Source organism: Cydia pomonella, chromosome 4, assembly GCF_033807575.1.
Source record: "Cydia pomonella isolate Wapato2018A chromosome 4, ilCydPomo1, whole genome shotgun sequence".
Lineage (NCBI taxonomy): Eukaryota > Metazoa > Arthropoda > Insecta > Lepidoptera > Tortricidae > Cydia > Cydia pomonella.
In genome coordinates this window covers 6,322,082-6,348,380 of record NC_084706.1, presented here as the reverse complement: position 1 = coordinate 6,348,380, position 26,299 = coordinate 6,322,082, and the positions used below count along the sequence as shown (strand labels likewise).

Below are 26,299 nucleotides of genomic sequence, written 5' to 3'. Positions count from 1 at the left end.
ATTGTGTAATTTTTTTTCATAATGTCCATATCCAGGGAGAACAACGGGACCTCGTTTGTATTGAGAAGCGGTCGAACACTGTCCTCTAAAATATGTCAGCTATTGTCAAATACTCGTAATTTTGCACTGTAGATGCTGTTGGAGTCGGGAGCAGACCCGAACATCGAGACGCCGGGCGTGGCGGCGCCGCACGCATCGCTCCTGTCCCCGCGCTCCCCGCACGGGGCCGCCACCCCCTCCACCGCCGGCAACCAGTCGCCTGCTTATACCCCCCCTACTGCTGGTTTGTATACCTTTGATAGTGTTACACATTTTATATCAATTTACTACGCCTTTAAAGGGCATTTAAACAAAATGTAGCAACTCTGACATCTGTAGGCATATGAATGGATGTACAGTCAGCATCAAAAGTAGCGAATGAAACAACGCGCCAAAAGTATCCGCTACCCTCGAATATTTTTTCGGTTTTCTGTAAGGTGAAAGTACTTCCGATTCCCCAGTTGGGATTAGCTTTAGGAATCTGCTTTTGGGATGACCCTAAACCGAGATGACATTGACAGTGCCCATACCTCTCTTTTGGACGTACTGTAAGGACACACCCGGGGTCCACATAAGGACATACCCGGGTTTTCTCATTCCGTCCGTATTTCGTTTTCGTTTCGTCATTCCATATTCGTAATCCGCCGGACTAGCGCTTTTAGAAACCGAGGATGTTAATAGAGCATTACTCGGCATTTCTATTTAAAATTGTACCAATTGTTAGGGAATTCGGGGAATTTAATATATTATTTGAATTATTTCTACTCAGAATCTCGATTTATTCTATTTTTATTAAGAAAAAATTGTGTCCCCAACATTTTTGTTCCTTTTGGTTACGGTGTTCAATACAACCTTTTATGACCGAAACAAAAATTATGACAAAAACTTCGTATTAGGATCGAGAGAGCTCGTGCTTTAAATAGAAATACCCTACTCCTCTTTTTTAGATTATCATCCTGGTATCTAATATCTTACAGGCTGGACGGCGCTCGTGTACGCCTGCAGCGGCGCGGGCGGTGGCGGCGCGGTGGAATGCGCCCGCAAGCTGCTCGGCGCCGGTGCGAGGGTCGACGGCGCGCCGGCCCAGGGCGAGGACGTCTGCACGCTCACGCCTCTACAGGTAACGGTAGACTATACGCGTGCAGCGGTGGAGCACCTGCAAGCTGCTTGGCACCGTCGCGGGGCGAGGACGTCTGCACGCTCACGCCTCTACTACAGGTAACGGTAGGCTGGTCGCTCTGTACGCGTGCAGCGGTGGAGCACCTGCAAGCTGCTCAGCGCCGTCGCGGGGCGAGGACGTCTGTGCGCTCACGCATCTACAAGTAACGGTACAGGCTGGTCGCTCTGTACGCGTGCAGCGGTAGAGCACCTGCAAGCTGCTCGGCGTCGTCGTGGGGCGATGACGTCTGCACGCTCACGTCTCTACAGCTAACGGTACAGGCTGGTCACTCTGTACGCGTACAGCGATGGAGCGCCTGCAAGCTGCTCGGCACCGTCGCGAGGCGAAGGATCGCTCAAACCTCTCCAGGTAATTAAGCTCAGCTGGCCACCGACGCTCGCTGGAATTCAGTGCCGCATTATGCATTATCTACTGGAATGTTATAAATTTGACTATACACAATGTTGTTAGTTTATTGTCAGTTCTTTGCAAATCATTTGATGTGGTTGTACACCTTATGGTATGTGGGAAAAACCACTCGAGACTCGTGCAGGTATTATGAACGAGTCTCGAGTGGTTTTCCCCATTTGCATCAAAATGTACTTACGAGTATTATGTTGCAGGTCGCATGTGGCGCTGGTAACCAAGAGTTGGTGCAACTCCTGCTATCTCACGGAGCGGACCCGTTCCTTTCGACGCAGCTTAATGACGCTCTGTGCTATAGTGCTGCAGCTCAATATGGATGCTATAGGTATTTTTTAGATGTTTTACTTAGTACCTATTTTATTATAAGTAATTACACTAATTACATTATTGTATTTATTAACAATTTATTTTATTATTCTCTTATTGAACTGAATATTATGATCAACAGCTCATACATTTTTCCCGTATACCATATACGGGATTTTATCGAATACCGTAGTGACAGCAACATTTGTATGACAATTTTCAAAATATAAATAGCCGTGTGAACCTAGATAGATAGATAGAATACTCTTTATTGGCACACCTCAGTAAAAATATACAAGAATAAAAATATATATAGCCTTAGTCGTACTTGCTTATTCTTATCCATTTAACTATTCAGCGGTGGTGGCAGCATGGTTCCATTTTTATCACCCGTCACTTTCGCACTTTCATATAAATATAAAGAGCCGACCATCTTAGCCCTACTGGGGTCTCCAATATTTTGATTTGAAAGTCGCGGCCGGGCTTTCGGTCTCTTGCTTCCCATTTGCGGGCCACAAGTAAGTACGCCGGATCCAACGCGCGGGCCGAAATTAGCCAGAGATATACGTCCAGTCACGTCCGTCTGATCTGTCTGGAGAACATAGGAATGATCATCCGATCCGAGGACATAGAAAATAAAGTAAGTACATGAGAATTAGGCACAAATGTGTTTCCCTTGTTTCATGTCTATCCCCAGTATGTGAAGGCCCCTGAAGTAGGTAGATTACGTTACAACATTGAAAAATATGTGAAATCTTGTCCAGCGCCGTAGCGGTGTGTTGCACGCACGGCGCGCGCTCGTGCCTGCGCGCGTGCGTGCGCGGCAGCGGGGGCGGCGCGCGCGCCGGCGCCGTGCTGTCGCTGGAGGAGGTGCTGGCCGAGGGCGCGCCGCCCGCCGCGCGCCCCGCCTTCACCAAGCAGCAGCAGCGCGCGCTGCAGGATGCTATGTACTACGCGGCTGAGACTGACCACTTGGGTAGCTTTCCTATTTTTTTTGTCCGCTAAGAAGGCTGCATGACATCCAAGTAGCCACGAGAACCATGGAGTCCACCTAATCGATATCGAGTGTCAATACCAATCTATCAATCACTTCAATTGCAATATAACATTCTTAAATGTATGCAAATACAATTATAATATGGGAGGGTCACACAATATAGTCAACAAAAAATAAAATAAAACAACCACAACAATAACAATGCATTGTTATGCATATTGATATTGATTAGGATGTCAGAATTACATGAAGGCACAGTATAGATGTCAACCTTTATTTAAAGAAATCATACATTTTAATTTATAGCATTTGCAAAATATACTTTAATAGAATAATAAGGCTTATTTTTAAAGTAGGTTTTTCAAATGTCCTTTGATCCTTACATGCTTTTATGTTAATTTCCAGTTTAAAAACACTTTGATTGCGGTGTTATATAAACATTTATCGAAATGTTGGAAAATACATTTAGTTGTCAAAAATTCATTCTTAGCTCTCAAGTTTCTGGGGGTATTTTGTCTACTTATTTGGAATCGGTCTTCGGTCGGACCTAGTGAGGAACGTCGAGATCAGGGGGCCTACCGCGAAAACAGAAATTCGCAAATTGCGGGGATCTTTCTCTTTTACTCTCACTAAGACGTAATTAGAGTGACAGAGAAAAATGCCCACAATTGATGAACTTCGATTTTCGCGGTTATAGCCCAGACGCCGCATGGACCGGGCGAGTGGCGTACTTAACTTACTCGAGTGATAACATAGAGCAGTCTCCGCTATGCAGATTATGAAAGATGATTTTATTTTGATGCTAGGACTTTTTATAGCTATACGTTCTTGTTTTTATCAGTGTTCAAGATCTACACGGTTGGTAACGAGGATTCCGCGACCATTGCGACCTTGGTAATTTCCGACAGTGTGTGGTGTGTGCGTGTGCGTGTGTGTATGTTGTTGGCAATCAAATTATATTCAGCACCTGTCGAGGTCAAGGTCATCTAGGACCGTCGAAAGCGTATTTACTAGCTGTGTTAGCGACGCGCTCACAAATATTGTTAAAACCAAATGTATCTGTATAACTATATATAAAATTGCATAGGCAAATTGCTACCTAAGTAAAACATCATTGCGCCCCACCAGTCTGCATGCATCCTCGGACGGGGCCGCACGTAGTCGTGCAAAAATGTATCACGTGTTATTCGGTTACATATGTTGTTTTCTGGACTTATTTTGAGTTTATATCTGGCGTGTTTTCTTGCTATTAAAAGTGTATTAAAATCCGTGGTTTTCTTCGACACCAGGACCTCACCCTAACGGTTTCAGTGGTCTTCGAACCGGATCTGATGTCTCATACTTCAAAAATGAAGACACGGAGGGCTACACGCAAAGAGCGCGTAGAAAACCAAGAACAAGGTGAAGAAAATATTGTTCATGCCGAACAAGAAACAAAGAAAGTTCCAGAAACTACGAGTCATCGTACAGAATCAGCGGCGGCGGGTAGTGCTATAAAACCCGAGTCGCGCCATGCGCGCTCGCTTTCACAATCAAAATCAAGATCTTCGGTATTATCTATCGAAGCACGTAAGAAAAGATTGTTGTTGGAAGCGGAAAAGCAAAAAGCGGAAATTCGGATGCAGCTTATTGATAAAGAGCTAGAGGCAGACCTAGCCGACTTAGAGGAAGAGGAGGAGGAGGAAGTATACAGTTCACATGATAAGGAGGATCGCACACAAAACATCGAGAACTGGATTGAGAAAAGCCAGCAGGAGTTGGATAAGCTGCATATTCCGGCTGAGAATGAGCCCGTTGCGGGTACCTCACGCGACACGATCCAAATGCTCGCTGCAACAGTCCAGACCCTAGCCGCTGCCTCTGTCCAGAACAAACCTAACACTAACCTTTTGAGCCGCATCTGCACACCCCGAGACTTACCCGAGTTTAGCGGAGACCCGTTAGATTGGCTGCAATTTAAAAGGGCGTATGAGGAGTCGACAGAAGTGTGCCAATTTAGCCCCAAAGAAAACCTGTGGAGGCTTCGTAAATGTCTGCGTGGAGCGGCAAAAGATGCAGTCTCAGCTCTGCTCATCAGTGCAACTTCGCCTGAACGTATTATGGAAACGCTGGAGCTACGATTTGGTAATCCAGACTGCATTATTTCTAAGCTCATGCAAGATATTAAAAGGATCCAACCTGTCTCCTCAGAATACCAAAAGGATATAGTGCAATTTTCTGTAAAGGTGCAGAACTTCGTAGAAGCTGTAAGGTCAGTGGGTCGTGAAGAATACCTACAGGGCATGAGCTTAGTGCCGCTAATCTTATCTAAATTACCTATTGTTCTATTATCTAAGTGGTCGGATTATAGCTTTCCTCTTATTAAAACTAGCTCGAAGTCACGTTTGGATATTTTAGCAGACTTCTTGAATACGGAAGCTATACGTATATCTACTACTTCTAACATTTATACTATAAGTCAACGTGCTGACAACGTAAAAACAAAAGGTTACGATAAGAACCCGCGCCCGCAACATGTATTCCTGCAATCTGAGCAAGATAATGCCGACAAGTGTTATTTCTGCCACGGATCAAAACACAAACTATCAGAGTGTAAACAATTCCGAAAGGCCCTTCGCAAGGTACGTTGGCAATACGTAAAACGTAATGGAATTTGTTACAAATGCCTAGATTCCCGCCACAGCCGAGAAACCTGCCCGGCACCAGTGTGCGATAAGGATAATTGTGGGCAAGCGCATCACAAGCTACTTCACTTTGTAAACAACATCACTGCGCGACGGCCTAGCGACCGCGCGCCGGCCCGGGAGGTACCTATCGCTGCCGCGGAGCCCGCCGCGCCCCAGGAACACTCGGCGGAACCCGCCGCAGGCGCGGACCCACCGACGGCGGAGGTTGTTACAAACATCAACGCGAGTAGTTGCAAAGTGTTCCTTAAAGTGGTCCCTATACGTGTGTATACGGCTAACGGTAAAGTGATAAACTGTAGTGCGTTACTCGATGACGGATCTTGCGTAACAATGATAAGTGCTGACTTAGCTGCCCGTGCCGGACTCCGCGGTCATCGGGAAACAATGCGCGTGAAAGGACCTTGGAAAGATAATCAAATAACGTGCGACAGTATGGTGGTGAAATTTGAACTTTCTGGTAAGGACAATAAGGTTCACTCCATTAAAGCAAAAAGTGTTTCCGAGTTAAGTTTGCCTCCGAATAGCTTATCATTTACCGATTGTACTAAATATTCACATTTAAAAAATATTGCAAGTTCCTTGTGTAATGATAATGATCTAAAGCCGGAAGTACTTATAGGACAAGATAACTACCATTTGTTAGTGCCTTTAAAAGTTATCTTAGGTAAGAAAAATGAGCCGTCTGCTACTTTGTCTCCCCTGGGGTGGTGTATACATGGACCCATGCGCGTCACGAGAGCGACGCGTGCCGCCGACGCCCCCGCCGAGCGCGAAGCGAGCGCGGCGGTATTGTTCGTGAGTGAGTGCGGCCGCGAGGAGCAAGCGCTACGGGACCTTCACGAGGAGGTGCAGCGCGGATTCGCGCTGGACGCCCTTGGAATATCAGGTAAGCCGCGACAGAACGTGGATGACGTGCGGGCCGTCGAACAGCTGGAGCGCACCGCTCGTCTCGTCGACGGGCGCTGGCAAGTAGGCTTGCCCTGGAAGGACCCCAACTGTACGATGCCGGACTCATTCCCGAGCGCTCTGAATAGGCTTAAAGGCATCGAGAGGAAAATGAGTCGAGATCCTGGTTATTCTAAAAGGTACTCCGAACGCGTGGATCATTTATTAAATAATGATTTCGCCACAGAACTGAAGGAAACTCAACGTACTCAAAGGACGTGGTACTTACCACATTTCGGCGTTGACAACGTAAACAAAAAACGCTTGCGTCTGGTCTTTGACGCTGCGGCCACATCGGAAGGGTTGTGCCTAAATGATTACCTGTTAAAAGGTCCGGATTTACTTAACTCTTTACTAGGTATTATGTTACGCTTTCGCGAACACAGCGTAGGCGTAACCGGCGATATAAAAGACATGTTCTTACGCGTTAAGATTCAACCCCAGGACCAGGACGCCCTACGCTTCTTGTGGAGAAGCAGGCCTACGGAACCAGTTAAGACATACGTTATGACTAGTTTAATATTTGGAGCAAATTGCGCACCCTTTGTTGCACAATTTATAAAAAATAAAAATGCTTCGCGATATGAGTCATCTATGCCCGCCGCGGTCGACGCGATCGTAAATTCACATTATGTCGATGACTATATACAGAGCCTCCCTGACGAAGATACAGCTATCCAAATGGTTAAAAATGTCACTGACATACACAAAGCGGGTGGTTTCCAGTTATGCAACTTGACAAGTAATAGCATCGCTGTTCTCGATAGCATTCCAAAAGAGACTTTAGGCACAGTTGCGGTAAAGTTCAAAGTCGGCCAGCAGTTCCAAGGCGAGCGGGCGCTTGGGCTTCTATGGTTCCCAGGTAAGGATGAATTAGGTTTCGACGTCTCGCTTAAACGCATCCCTGATAGTATAATTCGACATAAACAAAGGCCGTCAAAACGTATTATGTTACGCGTTATTATGTCGATATTTGATGTATTCGGGTTTTTATCGCCTTTTACAGTACAGGGTCGAATTATGCTTCAGGACACGTGGCGTCTGAATATTTCTTGGGATGATGACATTCCTGATGGTATTTATAAAAAGTGGTGCGAATGGATCGAACTACTCAAGGTAGTTGATAAGATTCGCATACCTAGATGGTACCAACGCAGCGCAGGGAGTGGGAGCGCGAAGGAGAATGCATCTGCCGTCGCGGTCTGCCGCGTAGATGGTCTACGCTGTCCCGCTACGAACGTTGTGACGCAAGCGAGTGCCTGCGCTGCGTCCGGCATCAGTGCTACGGGTGCTACGCCGCCACAGGTGATACAAAATAATATTACAACTACTACTGATGGTTATACAAACCTATCGTTACATATTTTTAGCGATGCATCTACTAAGGCAATGAGTGCGGTGGCTTATTTTCGCTGGATAAAGGATGACGAAATATACGTCGCATTTGTAGCCAGTAAGTGTCGCGTCGCGCCGGTTAAACCCTTGACGGTGCCTCGTGCTGAGCTCCAGGCGGCATTGCTGGCTGCACGTTTGGCGGACACCATAAGAAGAGAACATAAGTTATCCGCCGCGCGCCGTTATTTCTGGTGCGACTCGTCTACCGTGTTGCACTGGCTAAATAATAATACGCGCGTCTACAAAGCATACGAGGCGAACCGGTTGGGTGAGATCGATAGCCTTACGAATATATCGGAGTGGCGTTATGTGCCTACAAAATTAAATATCGCCGATATTGCGACTAGAGAGGTTTTCAATTACGAATCTTTTATGAATGAGTGGTTTAAGGGTCCCCAGTTTTTGTACTCACACGAAAGGTCCTGGCCGCTTAACCTTTTTGAACCTGAGGCAATCGAGGTATTTTCTGGGCACGTTACTGTAAACACACAAGAAAATATGTCGTGTAACTTACCCATTCCAGATCCGGAACGATTTTCTTCTTGGCTTCGGCTACTTAGGTCAACGGCTGCTGTACTTAAGTTCATACTTAAATGTAAGAAACTTACCCATGACGACTGCTCATTGATGGCCCGGGCGGAGCTGTTGATTTTAAAGCAGGCACAGATGGACTCCTTTGCCAATGAGATCGCCGATATAAAAAATGGTAAGAACATGCAACGCGATAGTAGGTTGTTGACATTGACTCCATATTTAGGTGACGAAGGTCTATTGTACGTTGGTGGTCGCATTGACGCCGCGCAGGATGTGCCGCTGGCGACAAAGAGGCCCATCATCCTTGACGGACGGCATCCGGTGGCGCGACTCCTGGTGCGCCATCAGCACGTCAAGGCCGCGCACGGGAACCAGGAGGCAGTAGTCAACGACCTCAAACAAAAATATTGGTTGTTGAGATTGCGTTCAACCGTTAAATATGTTGCATCACGTTGCATGCTGTGTAGATTGAGAAAGGCTAAGCCGCTGATTCCACGAATGGGTGATTTGCCGGCAGCACGTTTAGCTCATCATCAGCGCTGTTTTTCATTTTGTGGATTAGATTTGTTTGGTCCAATGGAGGTAGTGGTCGGCAGACGCCGTGAGAAACGCTATGGTGTTCTCTTTACTTGCCTTACTGTTCGGGCGATACATATTGAGGTCGTGCATTCTCTTACCACTGACTCGCTGATATTAGCCCTTCGAAGAATGGCATCTAGGCGTGGGTGGCCTAGTAATTTTTTTTCGGATAATGGCACAAACCTTCGGGGAGCTAACACCGAACTAAAAAACGCCATTAAGGAAATAAATAATGAGGACTTAAAAAAAGAGGCGGCCAACAATCGCGCCCAGTGGACGTTTGTTCCTCCTAGGACTCCTCATTGGGGTGGCGCTTGGGAGCGCCTAATTCGGACGGTAAAGGTATCGCTTGGCGTCATCCTTAAGGAACGCGCCCCAAAAGATGAAGTTTTATTGACTTTGCTGGCCGAAGTGGAGAATATGGTCAATGGTCGGCCTTTGACACACGTGTCAGTCGAACCTGGTAGTTCTGAGTCAATTACCCCTAACCATTTTCTATTGGGCTCCTCTGCGAACTTACCTATAGCTGGAGAGTTTGACGATTCCGATCTGTACCTAAGGAAAAAGTGGCGGACTGCGCAAAGGCTCGCCGATATGTATTGGCGCCGTTGGCTGAAGGAGTTTCTGCCCTTGCTGTTACCTCGTAAGAAGTGGCAGCAGGATCAGAGACCCCTGCGCGAGGGTGACCTCGTTTTGATAGTGGATCCTGATTCGCCACGAAACGTGTGGCCACGAGGTATTGTAAAAACTGTCTTTCCAGGTCGAGATGGACGAGTCAGAGTCGTCGAGGTTACCACTCAAAGAGGAGTGCTGCGCCGGTCCGCGGCACGCGTCGCTCCTGTGCCTATTGTAGAATAGTGCTTCGCACTAGGGGTGGGCTATGTTAGCGACGCGCTCACAAATATTGTTAAAACCAAATGTATCTGTATAACTATATATAAAATTGCATAGGCAAATTGCTACCTAAGTAAAACATCATTGCGCCCCACCAGTCTGCATGCATCCTCGGACGGGGCCGCACGTAGTCGTGCAAAAATGTATCACGTGTTATTCGGTTACATATGTTGTTTTCTGGACTTATTTTGAGTTTATATCTGGCGTGTTTTCTTGCTATTAAAAGTGTATTAAAATCCGTGGTTTTCTTCGACACCAGGACCTCACCCTAACGGTTTCAAGCTGTGTAGTCAACTACAGCTACTTAACTACTGCTCAACTACTCAAGCGTCAACGCTTAATTGTGCAGGGATTTTTTTAAACAGGCCTATAACAAACTCATCTGAAATTACGGAAATCCTTTTAACTCTGACTCCCTAACAATTATCTGAATTATGATTTATCTGTGCTGGCCTTTCATTTACAGCCGTAAGTCGTTGCTATCATATAAAAACAAAGGATCAATATTTCAGATATTACGTTAGAACTGCGAGCCTTAGGCGTTCCCTGGTCTCTCCACGCGTGGACATTGTCCTTGGCAGCCGCTGCGGAAGCCTCTCTGGACAATGTCATAGATCAACTGCTGCAGGACTTTTTGCAGGTACACTTCCCTTATTTTTTTAAGTCAGCATAGAATATACTTACTCTAAATGGTACGTATTTTTTTCCGGCGGCGATCAGTAGTATCAGCTATGAGTATCCACTGGCGGACCTACACTCTATCGAGCGCCGTGCTCATAGACTTTTTGACAATGACCCAGCTCACCCTGCTATCACAGCAAAATTGCAGAGCGACAAGGCAAACCACCTCCAACCAGTTAACTCATCGCGCGCCCAGTGCGTCGCGTACTGTCGCTCGCCGCGCAGCTATCGTGAGCGCTACTCGTGCTTGAAAATGGAGACTCTCCGAAACATGTTGCAGTGACTAAAGAAATCGTGAGTTAAATCGTAAAATTAGCTTAATATTAGTTTGACTCACAACAGTTTAAATTCGATTACAGAGCCTTGAACACCGCCGTCGAGTCGCTCGTCTAATCTGTGTTTTATCGGATACATTCTGGGGAGTGTGCACAACATAGATGGTATGATCAAAAAAAATGCAACTGTGACAAGGACAAACAATCATAATGCTTTCTCTGTTACTCCTACTGAAAGTTCCATAAGAGCATCTCGTTCGGTAATCTGCCGGCTCTACCATTTCATCTCTGTACTTATTTTACCTGTAAGGTGCACAAGAACTGCACGACATCGACATGATCCCACCTTCCCCTTTCCGTTATTGGATGTCTAGGGCTAGGATAAAAGCGTAAAGCTCGACGTAGATGGCCCTGCACTAACATAAGTTTCCGCTTGCGTTTGTTTGGTTTCCAGGTTTATGTTATACCTAATTTAAGAAATCTTAGTAACTGTTGCAATGCGTGATGGGACCAAGTAGCCGAACTTTGTAATTCAATAAAATAATGTTATTTTGTACATATAATAAATTATTGGTAATAACGTTTAATTTCAATACCTATATTTACAGGTGTGCCCGTCGGATGATAGTCACTACAGCACGCAGTTCATTTACGAGTGCCTCCCATTGCTGTTCAACATTTTACGATACAGCAAGGTAAATAATGATGAATTGGGATACTGGCGGGAAATTCGAAAAAGCTTTATCTGGCAATAGCTTTACATATTACTAGTGCCTCTTTGAGCTGTAGACCTCGCGATGAATCTTACATAAGCTTAGCTATACAAAATATAATAAAAACAAAAAATCTTCGTCAAACTTCGTCGACTCATTATCACAGCGTACACAAAAGGTCTTAAGTGCTATAGACTCTAATGACCTTTATGCCAATCTGAAACGACAGAAAAAAAAATGTAACTACTGAACCTGCTCACAAAATTTCACGAGAATCGGCTAAGAAATGCGACTTGTAGAGAAGATCCCTCTTAGGGTCGTTCGCCTTTGTACGAGTACTACACAATTATGTTCTATCTGATGTAAGAGTTTTGAATGATTCACGGTTAGTTTCACTAGATTCGAACTAGAATCGACCGGGATATAAACCAAAACCATTGATATCCAAGTCAAACATGCGTAGTGACACTGTGAATGTAGTGTGCTTGGATAGACTAACAAGTTTGGACGCGACCAGTGGTAGGTAACGTTGAAAGCGAACGCAGCCGACGCGCACAAATGAGGGTAGACCGAGCGCGGTCTACACAACTTTGACACCTACCCGCTATCTCCAGTTACCCCTGAACAAGATGCATGTAACTGCGTCGAAATATCGGGAGCTCAAAAACAATATAAAAGGTTATCACGGTTTATATCTCGGTAGATTTGAGTATATCTGACGTAAATAATCAATATTTCTTTTTTCTCGTACAATAAAGTGTTTACTTACTTAGAATATCAGGACTCTGGACATACGAAAGCAGTTTGCCCGACTCAAAACGGAGCCTTCGCTAACGCTTCGGTCAAAAGCAAGCAACATAGATAAGCAAAAATGCGTACCTAGCGAGTAGTTCAAAAAGGCAGATGAATGATTAACGAATCTCGATTTTTGCCTGCTGGGGAAAATGCTTCATCATTCCAATAATATGAAAGGGAATTTGAAATAGAGGCAAAAGATGGCAGTAAATTTACGTGGCCACAAAGTTTTCTTTGACAATACACCTCTATTTCAAATTATCTTTGATACTATTTTATTAACCGCATGTCATAAAAAATATTTTGTTTAAATTTGAACTTTAATAGCTGTCAATAGAGTTGAATATTATAACTGCCATATATGGTTGCATATGCGGTAAAGGGTTAAAATATTATTTTTTATTTTTCGCTATTCCGCCAAACATGTTGGTTAATCATTCCTTCATTAGTAATTCTTTATCACCATTCCTTCGGCTAGAAGGAGGGCACAGTGCTGCTGCTAGCGGACATCCTGTGCGCGTGCTATGGCTGGGAGCCGGTGCCGAGCGTGCTGGAGCCGCCGCCCGCGGCCGCGCCCGCTCCCGCCCGTGTCGACCCGTCGTATGTCAACAACCCCTCGCTCGCCGATGTCACGTTCAGGTAACATTAAACCAAACGGTTACACTAAAACAGCTACAGTCAAGTGCAAAAATATGTATCGAAAGAATAGTCTCATAAACATGGTACTACGCTCTTATTACACTGGAATAAGATGCTATGGGACATATTTTTTAATAAGATGTGTACACCCATATTTTTACACTTGACTGTACATTTGATACATTTTTTACCTATTTAGTAACCTAAGGCCAAAAAAAATCAAAAGTTTAGTGGTGTAAAAAGTGTACCAAGTTTCTTCTCCTTCCCATTAACATTCTTAAGGTTCCATACCCAAAGGGCAAACGGGACCCTATTACTTAGATTCCGCTGTCCGTCCGTCCGTCCGTCCGTCTGTCACCAGGCTGTATCTCATGAACCGTGATAGTTAGCCAGTAGAAATTTCTGCAGATAATACATTTCTGTTGCGGCTATAACAACAAATACTAAAAACAGAATAAAATAAATATTTTTTTCCAATCTCGAGGTTCTCATCCAATCACCGAAGTTAAGCAACGTCGGGCGGGATCAGTACTTGGATGGGTGACCGTTTTTATAGATAATGGTACGGAACCCTTCCTGTGCGAGTCCGACTCGCTTTTGACCGGTTTTTAATAGATACACTTTGCATGACTGTAATAGAATGTATGACGAAAATGTAAGTATGGAATTTAAGGCACTTTTTTCTCCTCTCAGGAATTAATTCCTATCTGATAGAGCTTGTGATTCTAAATAAAAATACTATAATAAACAAATTAATGACATGAAAAAGTAAAGTATAGCAATAAGTCCTAGACATAATGCATTGTACATGAGTGCAATAAACGAATATGAATATACAATTAGCGAGATTGCCTTATTAATTTTTTACACTTTCGTTCTAAAACTACCAATAGTCAACGGCATTACAGCCAATGAAACTGTTTTAGATTAATCAAATATTAAATAAAAAAAGAATGAGTAAAATAAGCAATATGTATCTTAAATTTTAGTTTATTAAACATGAATAATGCCAATTAACTTTAACAACCTATTTAATGTCATAATAACGTTTAACTGTGGGTACTCGTACTATTTTTTACTATGAAGGGGAAACTTTTTGCGATAACTCAAAAACAGCTAAACTGATAATGTCCGCTATAGTTTTAATTTAATGTCTTTCTTAAGCACTACTTCTATGTTTTTTTTTTTTCATTTTTTTTTGGACGTACGGTTCAAAAGGTAGAGAGGAGGACACATTTTTTTTTCTTTCGGAGCTATTGTCTCCGAATATATTCACTTTATCAAAAAATGTTCGTTATAGACCCCTACTAATTTTGAAAGACCTTTACAACAATATCCCACACTGTAGTGTTGAAGCAAAAAAAAATCACCCCCACTTTACGTGTAGGGGAGGTACCCTAAAAAATATTTTATTTTTATTTTTTTGTATGACTTTGTCGGCTTTATGGATTTATATATCCATGCCAAATTGCAGCTTTCTAGCACTAACGACCACGGAGCAAAGTCTCGGACAGACAGACAGACAGATGGACATAGTGAACTATAGGGGTTCCTAGTTGACTACACGGAACCCTAAAAAGTGGTGTGCCTTTCCTAAAAATTGCCCCGGTATTAGGTTTGATGATTTTGATAAAAAACATGTTTTATGTGCAGAGTGGAAGGACGCCTGTTCTACGGGCACAAGATAGTGCTGGTGTCGGAGTCGGCGCGCCTGCGCGCGATGCTAGCGCCGCGCGCGCCCGGCGACGCCGCGCCCGCCTCCGCCGCCGCCTCCGCCCCCGCGCCCGCCGCGCCGCCGCTTGTGCAGATCAACGATATACGATACGACATTTTCGAGGTCAGTGTCAGATGTTAATGAAAGAACTTAAATTCAAAAATCATCTATTTGCCTTTATCCAGGCCGAGAAAGCTAGGTAAAATCAAATCAAATATCTTCTGCCGCCACGAATATATATACCTAATATACTTATACCAATATCCCTGTAATATCTAAGTAGACTCTGAGGTTAGATTCGCTCGAGAGCCTTTTGAACTTGGAATTGATCTTAATTTGTTTGCCTACGTCACCCAAATTACGAAAATTAAGCTCAATCAGATACCTACCGGAAATAACTTTCGAAATTAGATCAAGAAAACTTTATAAACAAACAAAATATCTACAAATAGTACAGATATGGTTTTGAAATAAGAAGTAAATAATTATCGGTTGTCTTCATAGACCTAGAATACTAAGGACGTAGTTTCGCTAAAACACAAATAGGATTCCATCATCCACCAATTTTCTAGTATTTACGCGTGACACACACACATTGACAGTTATCTCTATGGCCTCATCCACCAATCTGCCGTTAGTCGAATTGAAACGTGAGTGCATTAATTGTTCGAAGAAAAAAATTAATACGCTGGCATGCGTGGTCGAATGTTGCAAAAATAATACCGATCGAAAGAGGCAGGATACATTTTCATACATAAGTTAATCAATTATCACATTATCTTTCGTAAAATACGATATTAATCCATGAAGTTGTACCTAAAGTGGAGCCCTCCACTCTCACTTTTTTGCCATACTAAATTGAACCTTATCCCCGAGCTAGAAAGGTTTTCATACCAAACTAGAGAAAATGTACTCAATCCGCCTACGCACACATTGAATCGGTCACCCATTGCAGTGTCACAGCTGGTCGTCAGTTGCGCGGCCTCTGTCAAATTGTTCCTCTATGGTTGTCTTTAATTAAACTATTACTTCCGTTATGATGGATTTAGTTTTCGATCAAAATGCGCAGTAAATTTAAACATAGACTAAGCGTGTAATATTTGTTTGCCAGCAAGTAATGAAGTACCTGTACTCGGGTGGCTGCACCGGGCTGGAGATCCCCGACGCGGACGTGCTGGAGGTGCTGGCCGCGGCGTCCTTCTTCCAGCTGCTGCCGCTGCAGCGGCACTGCGAGGCGCGCGCCGCCAAGTCCGTGGGGCTGCACAACCTTGTCTCCGTGTACATCCATGCCAAGGTACGTCAGAGTAATAAAAAGTATATTTAGCCATTTTTCTTTCAAACAGCTTATGTTTCAATTGGAGAATTTCGGTCTCTCTCTCATATTCCTAGTCTGATCTCACTTTTAACCGTATCCTCGTACCTAATGGTTATGTTTTATGTTAAGTTTACGCACTGACGTGATCTTTTGGAATAGTTTCCACACTAGTGTTGGTAGGAACTCGAGTCATTTGAGTCTGAATTTAAAGAACACAACTCGTTTTAGCGTTTAAGCGAAACTCGGCGCTTAAAAATCTTCCGAGTCTAAGTCCCGACGCGAATCATTTATTGAATCTTTTTTAGGAGAACTCAAAAGGACTCGAGCCTCCGAATAAAGACTCCGCCAACAATTTAATAGGCTTAACCTAAATAAAAGTAAAGAAATTATGCGTTATTGTATAATTTGTGTGCCTAATCCACGAATATTATTTGAAAACAAGCATTTCGAAAATTTGCAAACAAAAAAATGGAAAGTTCTCTGCAAGAAACTCAAGTCCCTACAAAAGACTCGAGTCCCTACAAAAGACTCGAGTCTCTAACAAGTTGAAAAGAATTCGAGTTTAGACTTAATATATTGTGAGTCTGGAAAACTAAGTCGAGTTTCAAAGCAGAGGACTCAAAGGACTCGAGTCTTAACCAACACTATTCCACACTAGACCAACGTCAAGGTACCCGAAAGCTAACTTGACATCAAGCCGAATGAAGAAGTTTCCATTGACGTTTTTAAAATTACATTTTTTGTGATATTAATAAAAGTGTTTACGATATTATAAGCATACGTAGACAATAGTATAAGCGTCCTGAATAAATTTATATTGCTCTATGTTCTTGTTCTTCTTTTACTGAACGTTCATTTAGTAGGTGATCAATTCATGGCCATTCTTTTTTCTTTTCAATGCAACTTCAACTTTTTGTTAATGAGATGTTGTGATGAGTATTGATAACCCTCATAAAAGTTGAAAACTGCTCATTAATTTCGAATTCCAGGTTTATGGCGCAACGCAGCTTCTAGAATACTGTCAAGGTTTCTTGCTACAGAACATGGTAGCTCTTCTAACGTATGACGACTCAGTGAAACGACTGCTCTTCGGAAAACGACTGCCCGGCCACAACGTTCTGGGCGCTCTGCTTACTACTCTGCAGAAAAGAGTTGAGGCTAGGAAGAGTCAGGCTAAAAGCAGATAGCAACTAGCAACACTCGACAACGTAAAATAAATAAAGATCTTCAAAATAAGATAATCATTAATTGTTGTACAAGGGGGCAAAGTAGTTGTTTAGCTCCTAATATCCCTAGTCCTAATATTGATACCCGAGCAAGCGAAAGACTCCAAAATCAAAGTTAAAAAAGTAGAATAGAAAGTTAAGAAAAAGGGGGGGGGGGGGGGATTGTCAAAGAAAAAATTGTAGCCACGTAAATTTACTGCAATCTTTCGACACATGATTAAAACTTTTAGAACGTCATTTGACTTTGATCTACCCCTGAAGCTACCTCTATTTCAAATTCTCTTTTGTAGCTGGTACGGTGAAAACTAATATTTACAATAATATGCATTTACGATGCTATAAAGTAACATACATTGACAGTAAATAGTACAACATATTTTTAACGCCCGTCTGACTTAAATTTGTACTGTTTTTTTTTCCTAAACCTTTTCTGCGTTTTTATTTGCAAAATTAATGACGTCTTAATCAATTTTCCTCTTTGGTTCTTTTAGTTTAATTTAACAATGGCAGTATTGCATTTTAGCTTCGAAGTTTATCAAAAACACAAGTGACTGTAATCAGACTTTTGTAGATAAGTAGTTTATAAGGAACAAGTACCTACTCTATAAAAAATAATTATACATCACATGAAAAATGTTTTAAATAAGCAACTCATCAAAATAAAATAATAATATTTAACGCATTTTGTAAGTCTGTAATAAAAAGTGTAATTATTGTTGAAATAAAGCTTTACGTTTATTATTAGTTTTTATTCTAATCCTAAACTTTAACCCTTTACCAGGCTGACAGTTCAAAAATGACAATCGAATGTCAGTCTTACTCATCGAAAATGGAACACATGTTTGAAGAGCCGCATGTGGGAAATGTATATCCCTTAGCCTTGTAAAGGGTTAATTCATGAGCATTTTGTCACTGTTGTTAAAATATAAACATTTCATTATCTAAAAATCACTTTTTTGTATGGGATCCCCATAAATATTTATTTTATTCTGTTTTAGTATTTGTTGTTATAGCGACAACAGAAATACATAATCTGTAGACATTTCAACTGGCTAACTATCACGGTTCATGAGATACAGCCTGGTGACAGACGGACGGACGGACGAACGGATAGCGGAGTCTCAGTCCCGTTACTCCCGTTTGACCCTTTGGGTACGGAACCCTTAAAAAGACCAGCCGATCCTACCTCAGCCTCAGACCAGGGGGAAGTTGTTCTATTTGCTGATGATGGGTGCGTCATTGTCGCGGCAGTAATGGATCAAATATCATCCTGGTTTTCTGCATTAGCAGCAATTAGGCTTGGTACTAAATGTGGAGAAAACACACATCATTCACTTTAGTTTGCGTTGCTCAAGTGATTTCTCATTAAATATCTGCAATAATGGCCGACCTATACCAAAATATGTCAAAAACTGTCCTCTGCTTACTGTGCTCTTAGCAGACTGCGCCCAAGCCTCAGTTCTATTAACGTAAAAAAAGCGGCCAAGTGCGAGTCGGACTCGCCCATGAAGGGTTCCGTACCATTTATGACGTATTAAAAAAAACTACTTACTAGATCTCGTTCAAACCAATTTTTGGTGGAAGTTTGCATGGTAATGTATATCATATATTTTTTTTAGATTTTTGATTCTGTTATTTTAGAAGTTACGGGGGGGACACACATTTTACCACTTTGGAAGTGTCTCTCGCGCAAACTATTCAGTTTAGAAAAAAATGATATTAGAAACCTCAATATCATTTTTAAAGACCTATCCATAGATACATACCCACACGTATGGGTTTGATGAAAAAAGATTTTTTGAGTTTCAGTTCTAAGTATGGGGAACCCCCAGAATTTATTGTTTTTTTTTTTCTATTTTTGTGTAAAAATTAATGCGGTTCATAGAATACATCTACTTACCAATTTTAAGTAACACTATAGCTCTTAAACTTTACGTTTAGCTGTGCGAGGCAAGAAAGTTCCTGGAAAAACGCACAGTTGAGGACTGTCAACCATCTAAGTGGTGAGGATGGAAATGTTGTCGCGTAGGTCGATGGCGAAAAGAAGCGGCAGGGCTTAATCCGAACAATTCCTCGGAGCACTCCCCGTTGTACAAGCGAACGTTGCAGCGAACGTTAAGTGTTGTATTCCACAAATCAAAAACCTCAGTGTGCAAAGAAAGTTTTTTTGAAAATCAACCTTCACGGGGTATGAAAATGGGGTTAGAACTTATTAACGGAAGAAGTATTTTTAGATACAATCATAATTTTAAACCTAAGAAAAGTTCATTCATGTATTTTATAGTATTACTTATACTAAATAAAGCTATGAATATCGATAGGTCATTATTCTGAAGTTGATAAAAATACACCATCACTATGCGAAAAAACATAACCTTTCATATTTAAATTATTATTGATTCACATAGTAACTGGCATCACCATACGGAGCATATTTAAAAAAAAATAGCCAAATTCATATACCCTCTACGACGACTAATAAATATATCATCAGATCAAACTGCCCTACTCGCTTTCCACTCATATATAATGTCAAATCTGCGTTACGGACTAATAATGTGGGGAAACAGCAGCAATAAAGACAGAATTTTCAGATTACAAAAAAAAATGCATTCGTTCCATTTAGGGTATTAATCAAATGGAATCATGTAGACCGTACTTTATCGATAACAGAATACTTATTACTTTCCCATCACTCTACATATTATATGAAGTCTGCATATTTGTAAAAAATAATCCGGATTTGTTTCCCGTAAAAAAATCTACTACTCAAGCAATCAGAACCAAATATATGTACGACATAATACGCACTAACCATAAATCAGCACTCTTTTCAAAAAGCATTATATGCATGAGTATAAAGATATTCAATAAGCTTCCCACAGAACTTAAGAAACTGCCATCATTACCTTTCAAAAACAAACTGTTTGATTGGTTAGTCAAGCAATGCTTCTATAGCATAAATGACTTTTTACTAAGTTAGTAGGTAAATCACAATAATGTTAGTAATTAATAGTATGATAATAATGTAATAAGTAATTAATATTATGTTGTTGTTGTTATATAATAATTATTATTAAGTAAATTTACACACATTAATATGGCAATTTATATCACTTAATATCATGCTTTGTTTTTGTAATGTGTAAAATGTACTTTACATTGAATTTAGATCTAAGATAAGTACCTTACCAAATATTGTACGCCTAATACGCCTTTGTAAGGCAGGATATGGAGAACATGACTCATTTACCTAAGACCTTTGTAGAACCCATAACCATACAATAAAATATTTTTGATTTTGATTTTTAAAATACATGAATAAATCTATCCAGAATTAAATACGGTGATAGTTCAATAAACTACTAATATTGATTTTTTTATGTTAAAGTTAGGTCCTATAAATCAATATCATCAAAATTGAATGAAATTCACCGATGAAAGGTTACCGGTTCTTGCGTATTTTCTTTTCTTCCCGTGTGTGATCTACAGCCCTCGATCACACAAACAAGTCACGAGTACCGAGATCCGAGATATCTCGGGACGAGTGAAGAATGACATATCGCACGTGTATCGAAAGACGTTTTTTAATACAGTTGCGAAAAAATAAGAAAAACAACAAGTACTTTTTTTATGCATAGAACTTAAGACAGAAACAAATGTAAATATAAAATATTATACTATTATTACCTAAGTATCGTTATTTACGATTATTTGTGTATCGTATATTTAAATTGTATGAAAACAATATCGAATGTTGCCTTCTTAAAACATTCTTCAGTAAGAAAAAACGCCTCTTTGACAGGCGTTTCGGCAGCTATTCTGCAGTGCAGTCGGCGACAAAACTTGTATTTTTTTTTATTAAAACCTTTTTTATCAATGATGTTGGCCAATATAAAGAAGCATATTAGAAATAGGTTCGCGAAACCCAGAATTATGGAGTGTGGAATTAGAAGGAGTGAAATCTCTTATGGTAGAACTGTTGCAAGTGTCCAGCTGGCAGCTATAAATAATAGTTCCAAATATCTCTAGAGTAGCGCTAGAGTAGCTAAGAATCTCGGCGTTATTGACGGAGTGAAGTGCGCTGTCTATGATTTGATTTTTTGTTCAAGTATTCTAGGTATTGTAGCGCCACCTATGTTAAGGTTTTTTGATGACACTTTTTGGTACATGGAGATTCCATTCCTTACCTCCACTTTCCATACCCGAAATGTTTACTTGACACTGTCAAAACTGTCAATGTGACATAAAGTTACATTAACAGTTTTGATAGTTTTTTTGGTCTTGAATTACGGTTTCAAGTATAGTTAGTTCAGCGATTGATAATAAACAGATTTTTTGAAGTTTTCAGTACAGGTTGTATTACCTAAATAAAAATCAATTTTGTAAAAAAAGTTAAAAGTTAAAAAAATATGAAAACTTAGACAACTTTCTCGGTAATTACCCGTTCGGATAACGTTACCGTGTAAATTACCAGAAAATTATCTCTGTTCTCGTAATTTACGGTAACGGCACATCACCACTTTCAAGTAAAATTAAATTTGTAAAGAAATGGCGAGAGTTTATCGATATGACTTTATCGGCAAGGTCACAGCTTATGGTTACTCCTTGTCAAACATACATAAAAATGTGGGTCTGTGTAAGGCTACGGTGACAGCTGGCTTAGACTCCATCTGTAGGAATATTATATCTATGGTCCATACGCAGCCATTAGCCGTGATTTAAAAAACAAAACTGCTGTCTATAAGTGTTGCCAACTTTGCATAAAATATGACAGCTCTGGCATATTTTTCAACATATTTGTTCTAAGCCAAGTTTGCACCATTTTGGCAACAACAATATGCGCCATCGCCTTATGTGGTTCATATTTTCAAATGAATTATTACTTTTGTGGTGATAGATGGTCAGATGGAGGTCGATGGACTATAATAATTTTAAAATGTCAACTAAATACACTTAAATTGACCACTGATTTTTTCATGGATTGCATTCTTCATGTGTAGCCAACCTGTGTTTTATGTACTGAATTATATATTATCTTTTATCCTGCCACTCTAGAAATTCAATTAGTACTCTGGGTTTGTGTAGTGCTTTCGTGCTTTGGGTTTGGGGCATTCGAGCGCTGGTGCCCAAAATGCCCCAAACGCACATACTAGCGTCGAAAATTGGGATTTTTGCGTACGCATCTCTCTTTGCTTGGCCAAAATCTTAAAATTGAATTAAGTATGATCGGCGAGTCAATCTTATGTTTGCGTCCACACCACCTGATTTGATCGGGCAATTTCGCCGTGTATCTCTATAGTAAGTTTCCATGGAGTGATTATTACATTGATGTCAGTTTTTGTCATTACTTTCTACTATGTATTTTTTAATTCAATTCGATTCAATGTTTTATTTCAGGCTTGAAGACCATATTATTCTTATTATTCTCTTTTTTCGTTGAATATCTTAGATTAGGATTTTTTATAATATGGATATAAAAGAAAAGTATAAAAACACTTATATTTTTGGACACCATATTATTTTTAAGTGCCTTTTTCAAGTGACATTTTACATTTGTTATAGCATGTTTCAAAAAACTTTTGCATTATTTTGGCATATGTAAAACATTACTCTAGCATATTTTCAAAATGCGAGTTGGCAACACTGGTGTCTATGCCACTCACTCATGGTGTGATGTGATAATGAACGTTGTGCGTATTTTTCGTTTATATTAATAAATCGTGATCGTCGAAGACAAAGTTTAAGTGTAACAAGTTCAGTGCAGTTCTAGGTTTTAATGTCGTGATAGTGAAAATGCAGTTCTATAAGGAGAGGATTTTAAATGCCGCACAATTAAAAAAACTCAGTGAACACAAATATTCGTGTACGAGTAGCAGTATTTTGGATGCATGGCTCCAGCCCTGGTGGTGCTGGCTGGTGTCGAAGACTCCGCTATGGCTGGCGCCGAATCTCATTACAATATTAGGATTAATAGTTAATATCGTCACTACACTCATATTAATCTGGTAAGTGCGAGGAAGTTCTAGCGTCAAGCTAGCGGAACGACTTTCGTTTTTGCTTTAGCTACTTTCTATTAACCTAGTTAGATCTTCATTTGGCACGTAAAGTGGTTTATTAGCGTGCCAATATCTCTGTTTCATTGGTTTGAGCTTTCGATTATTGTTTACAACGTGCCTGGTGGTGTATGTATGGTTCCGTGCCCCCACGATTGGTCGGTTGTCTCGGACGATTCGTGATAGGATAGACAATGTCTCATGTGTCTGAAGTAACTGAATGTGTACATGAGTAGATATTTTCAAGAGATATTTTTTGATATAGTAGGGGTATTATATTGATATAGATTACTGAAAGTAACTAAGATTGATTCAATCAGATGGTTGACTTTAAAGGTTATGTATAGGTGACAGGTGACGGGCAAATAAATATGTAGTTAATTTACTAAAACAATATTATGTAATAAAAATTGTTTTGATTAATTATTTCCAGTTGTATGTAATGAATATTTTGCTGTCTATCTTAAACATATACTGGAATGTAGTAGTTATGATTATGATTGTTCAGAACTTCATGGCTAATTGGTTATATTATGTTATTGAGTAAAGTAATGCAACTATAACTCAACTATAAATGTGAGCTGTAGACCTTGCAAACCCCCATGGCTCAGAAATTATGGAAAAAGGACATAAGTGAATCTACAAAAAAAAAAAATGTAATGAACAAACCCTGTCACCAAATTTCATGACAATCGGTTGAAAAGTGCAATCTATAGAGGAGAACATCTGGACATACAAAACCATTTTTATCCAAGCAACAGAGACAAAATCAGAGACCTTTGTGCCATTGGTCCACTAAGTTGTGTTATTCTGTTAGGTGGGTCAATCAACTTTTTTATGTCATCTTGTGTCCCAACAATATTATAATGAATCAACCACCAAGTCAATCTACTAATTTTTTGGTGACCCTGCAACTAGGTATTTTGGAAATACCCCTTTTTTTTATTTTGCATTTGAAATAGTATATCAAGGAAGTATTTAAATACTTTTTATAAACTATTTTTATTGTATTTTAATTTGCTTTTATTATTACAAGCTTTTTAGGGTTCCGTAGCCAAATGGCAAAAAATGGAACCCTTATAGATTCGTCATGTCCGTCTGTCTGTCCGATTATGTCACAGCCACTGTTTTTACTTTCACCTGACTGTTGTCTGTTTGTAATCAAACCTTCCAAGTTATATTTGACCCACTTCCCGGTTTCCAATGAAGCTGAAAATTTGCATACATATGTAAGTCAGGTGACAATGCAATATTATGGTACCATCGAGATGATCTGATGATGAAGACAGGAGGTGGCCATAGGAACTCTGTGATAAAACAACATAACCTAATTGTGTTTGGGGTTTTTAGAATTGTCTCTATGAGTATTAGTTACTTGTGGAAAGAAAAGTACAGTCAGCGATAAAAGCTTGTACCAAAAATGAAATTTTTGCCAATATGCCATTGTGTTGTTATGTGTTTGTCTCCATTGTGTTATGGGCTAGATAAGAAGCCTGAAATTTATGATATTTTATTTTATTTATTTATTTTTCACATCTCTGCAAACTAGTATAATGACATGAAACAAAACAAAGATTTTGTTTTATACAGGTAATTTTATTCTTAATTTAATTCATTTATTTTTAATTAAGTAAGTTGTAAAAGTGTTAACGAATCCTTGATGTTGACTGCATAGATGAACAATTTGACAGAGGCCGTGCCACTGACAACCAACTGTGACACTGCAATGGCGGATGGTTTCAATGTGTGTGTATCACAAATGTATACCTAGGAGGATTGAGTACATTTTCTCTTCTTTGGTACGAACACCTTTGTAGCTTGGTGATAAGGTTTAATTTAGTATGGCAAAAAAAGGTGGAAGCACCCTTCACTTTAGGTACAACTTCATAGATTAATATCGTATTTTATAAAAGATAATGTGATAATTGATTAACTTTTTCAATGAAAATTTACCCTGTCTCTTTTGAACGTGCGGTGATTAAAAAACTAAACGTTACAAAACCACCATGTACCAACGATCCTTTTTCCTTTGTTGTAGGTTGTTTTTGTTTTACTTTATCTACGAACAGAGAAAACAAATTATCATTGTGATTACTATTTAATTAGTCTGGGTTTTTCTGTTTGAATAAAATGAGAGATGATCAGATCTAGATTTTATTTTAACTAAAACAAGGTAAGTAGATAACTAAGGGGTAGGTGCTTGTGGTCAAAAACTGCTCAATTGCATTAGCAAAGACATACATTGAATTAACAAAAGGCACATCTTTAACTTTAACTGTTAGGTTGAGTAGTAAGTTATAATAGCCCTGATGCAGTGGAGTTTGTCTAGTCATAAACAAATATTTATTGTAACAAATTTTGCAAATGTAACAAATCAAACGACTCAGTAATGGGACCCATAAAAGTAATGTTTAATGTTGTTTACTTTGATCATACAATTAAATTATATGAGACTTAATACATTAATTGTAGAGGAAAAATAATTTTTAAATAATGTTGTCCAAATCATATTGTCCTCTCCTACAGCACTTCTGCGTGTATGGGCTCGAAGTAAATTTGTAGGTATATCCGTTCGGTCCGCGAACATCAGTAGTGCCACCTATAATTTTTTTTTAAACTATGGCAGATTTATCAACCGCCATTAAGGAAATAATATACAACGTGCCCACGAGGAACCCGAGAGATTTTGACAGTATATTCTTGATCAAAGACTAAATTGCCAATTTTTATTTTATTTCGCCTACTTTCAGAGTTAAAACCTTTATTCTTATATATTTGTGCTCTTACACAAATCAGAATCACCCTAGCCCCAATTAAAGCTTGTACTATAGGACCCATGGGTATAAGGCGATAATATACATAATTAAATTGATAAATCCATACTAATATTAATATAAATGCGAAAGTGTGTCTGTCTGTCTGTT

At 40.3% G+C, this 26,299-nt stretch overlaps 3 protein-coding genes across 10 annotated transcripts in view; all 3 read left to right on the top strand.

Moving 5' to 3' along the window:
• The window catches only part of LOC133516925 (ankyrin repeat and BTB/POZ domain-containing protein 2), a 79,293-nt gene extending 61,828 nt beyond the window's left edge, over positions 1-17,465 (top strand). For 2 of the 3 annotated variants that reach the window (XM_061849981.1, XM_061849979.1), the window contains 10 exons: positions 133-283; positions 1,017-1,159; positions 1,822-1,949; positions 2,695-2,906; positions 10,474-10,601; positions 11,526-11,612; positions 12,904-13,064; positions 14,718-14,901; positions 15,890-16,072; positions 17,083-17,465. In XM_061849981.1, the coding sequence (XP_061705965.1) occupies positions 133-283; positions 1,017-1,159; positions 1,822-1,949; positions 2,695-2,906; positions 10,474-10,601; positions 11,526-11,612; positions 12,904-13,064; positions 14,718-14,901; positions 15,890-16,072; positions 17,083-17,280 (1,575 nt within the window). In that variant the 3' untranslated portion in view covers positions 17,281-17,465. The remainder of the gene's footprint in view (positions 1-132; positions 284-1,016; positions 1,160-1,821; positions 1,950-2,694; positions 2,907-10,473; positions 10,602-11,525; positions 11,613-12,903; positions 13,065-14,717; positions 14,902-15,889; positions 16,073-17,082) is intronic. The other variant, XM_061849980.1, reaches the window with a different exon arrangement.
• On the top strand, positions 6,389-10,197 carry LOC133516926 (uncharacterized). The gene has a single exon (XM_061849982.1). It carries the CDS (start codon positions 6,617-6,619, stop codon positions 9,923-9,925), a length of 3,309 nt encoding a protein of 1,102 aa, XP_061705966.1. The 5' UTR covers positions 6,389-6,616; the 3' UTR covers positions 9,926-10,197.
• Positions 17,466-22,952: 5,487 nt separating the features above from the next.
• Positions 22,953-26,299, top strand: part of LOC133516924 (cholinephosphotransferase 1) — a 42,410-nt gene continuing 39,063 nt past the window's right edge. For 4 of the 6 annotated variants that reach the window (XM_061849978.1, XM_061849975.1, XM_061849972.1 and 1 more), the window contains exon 1: positions 22,954-23,327. In XM_061849978.1, coding sequence (XP_061705962.1) covers positions 23,116-23,327 — 212 coding nt within the window. In that variant the 5' untranslated portion in view covers positions 22,954-23,115. Of the gene's footprint in view, positions 23,328-26,299 lie in introns of all 6 variants that reach the window. The other 2 variants (XM_061849971.1, XM_061849973.1) reach the window with 1 other exon arrangement.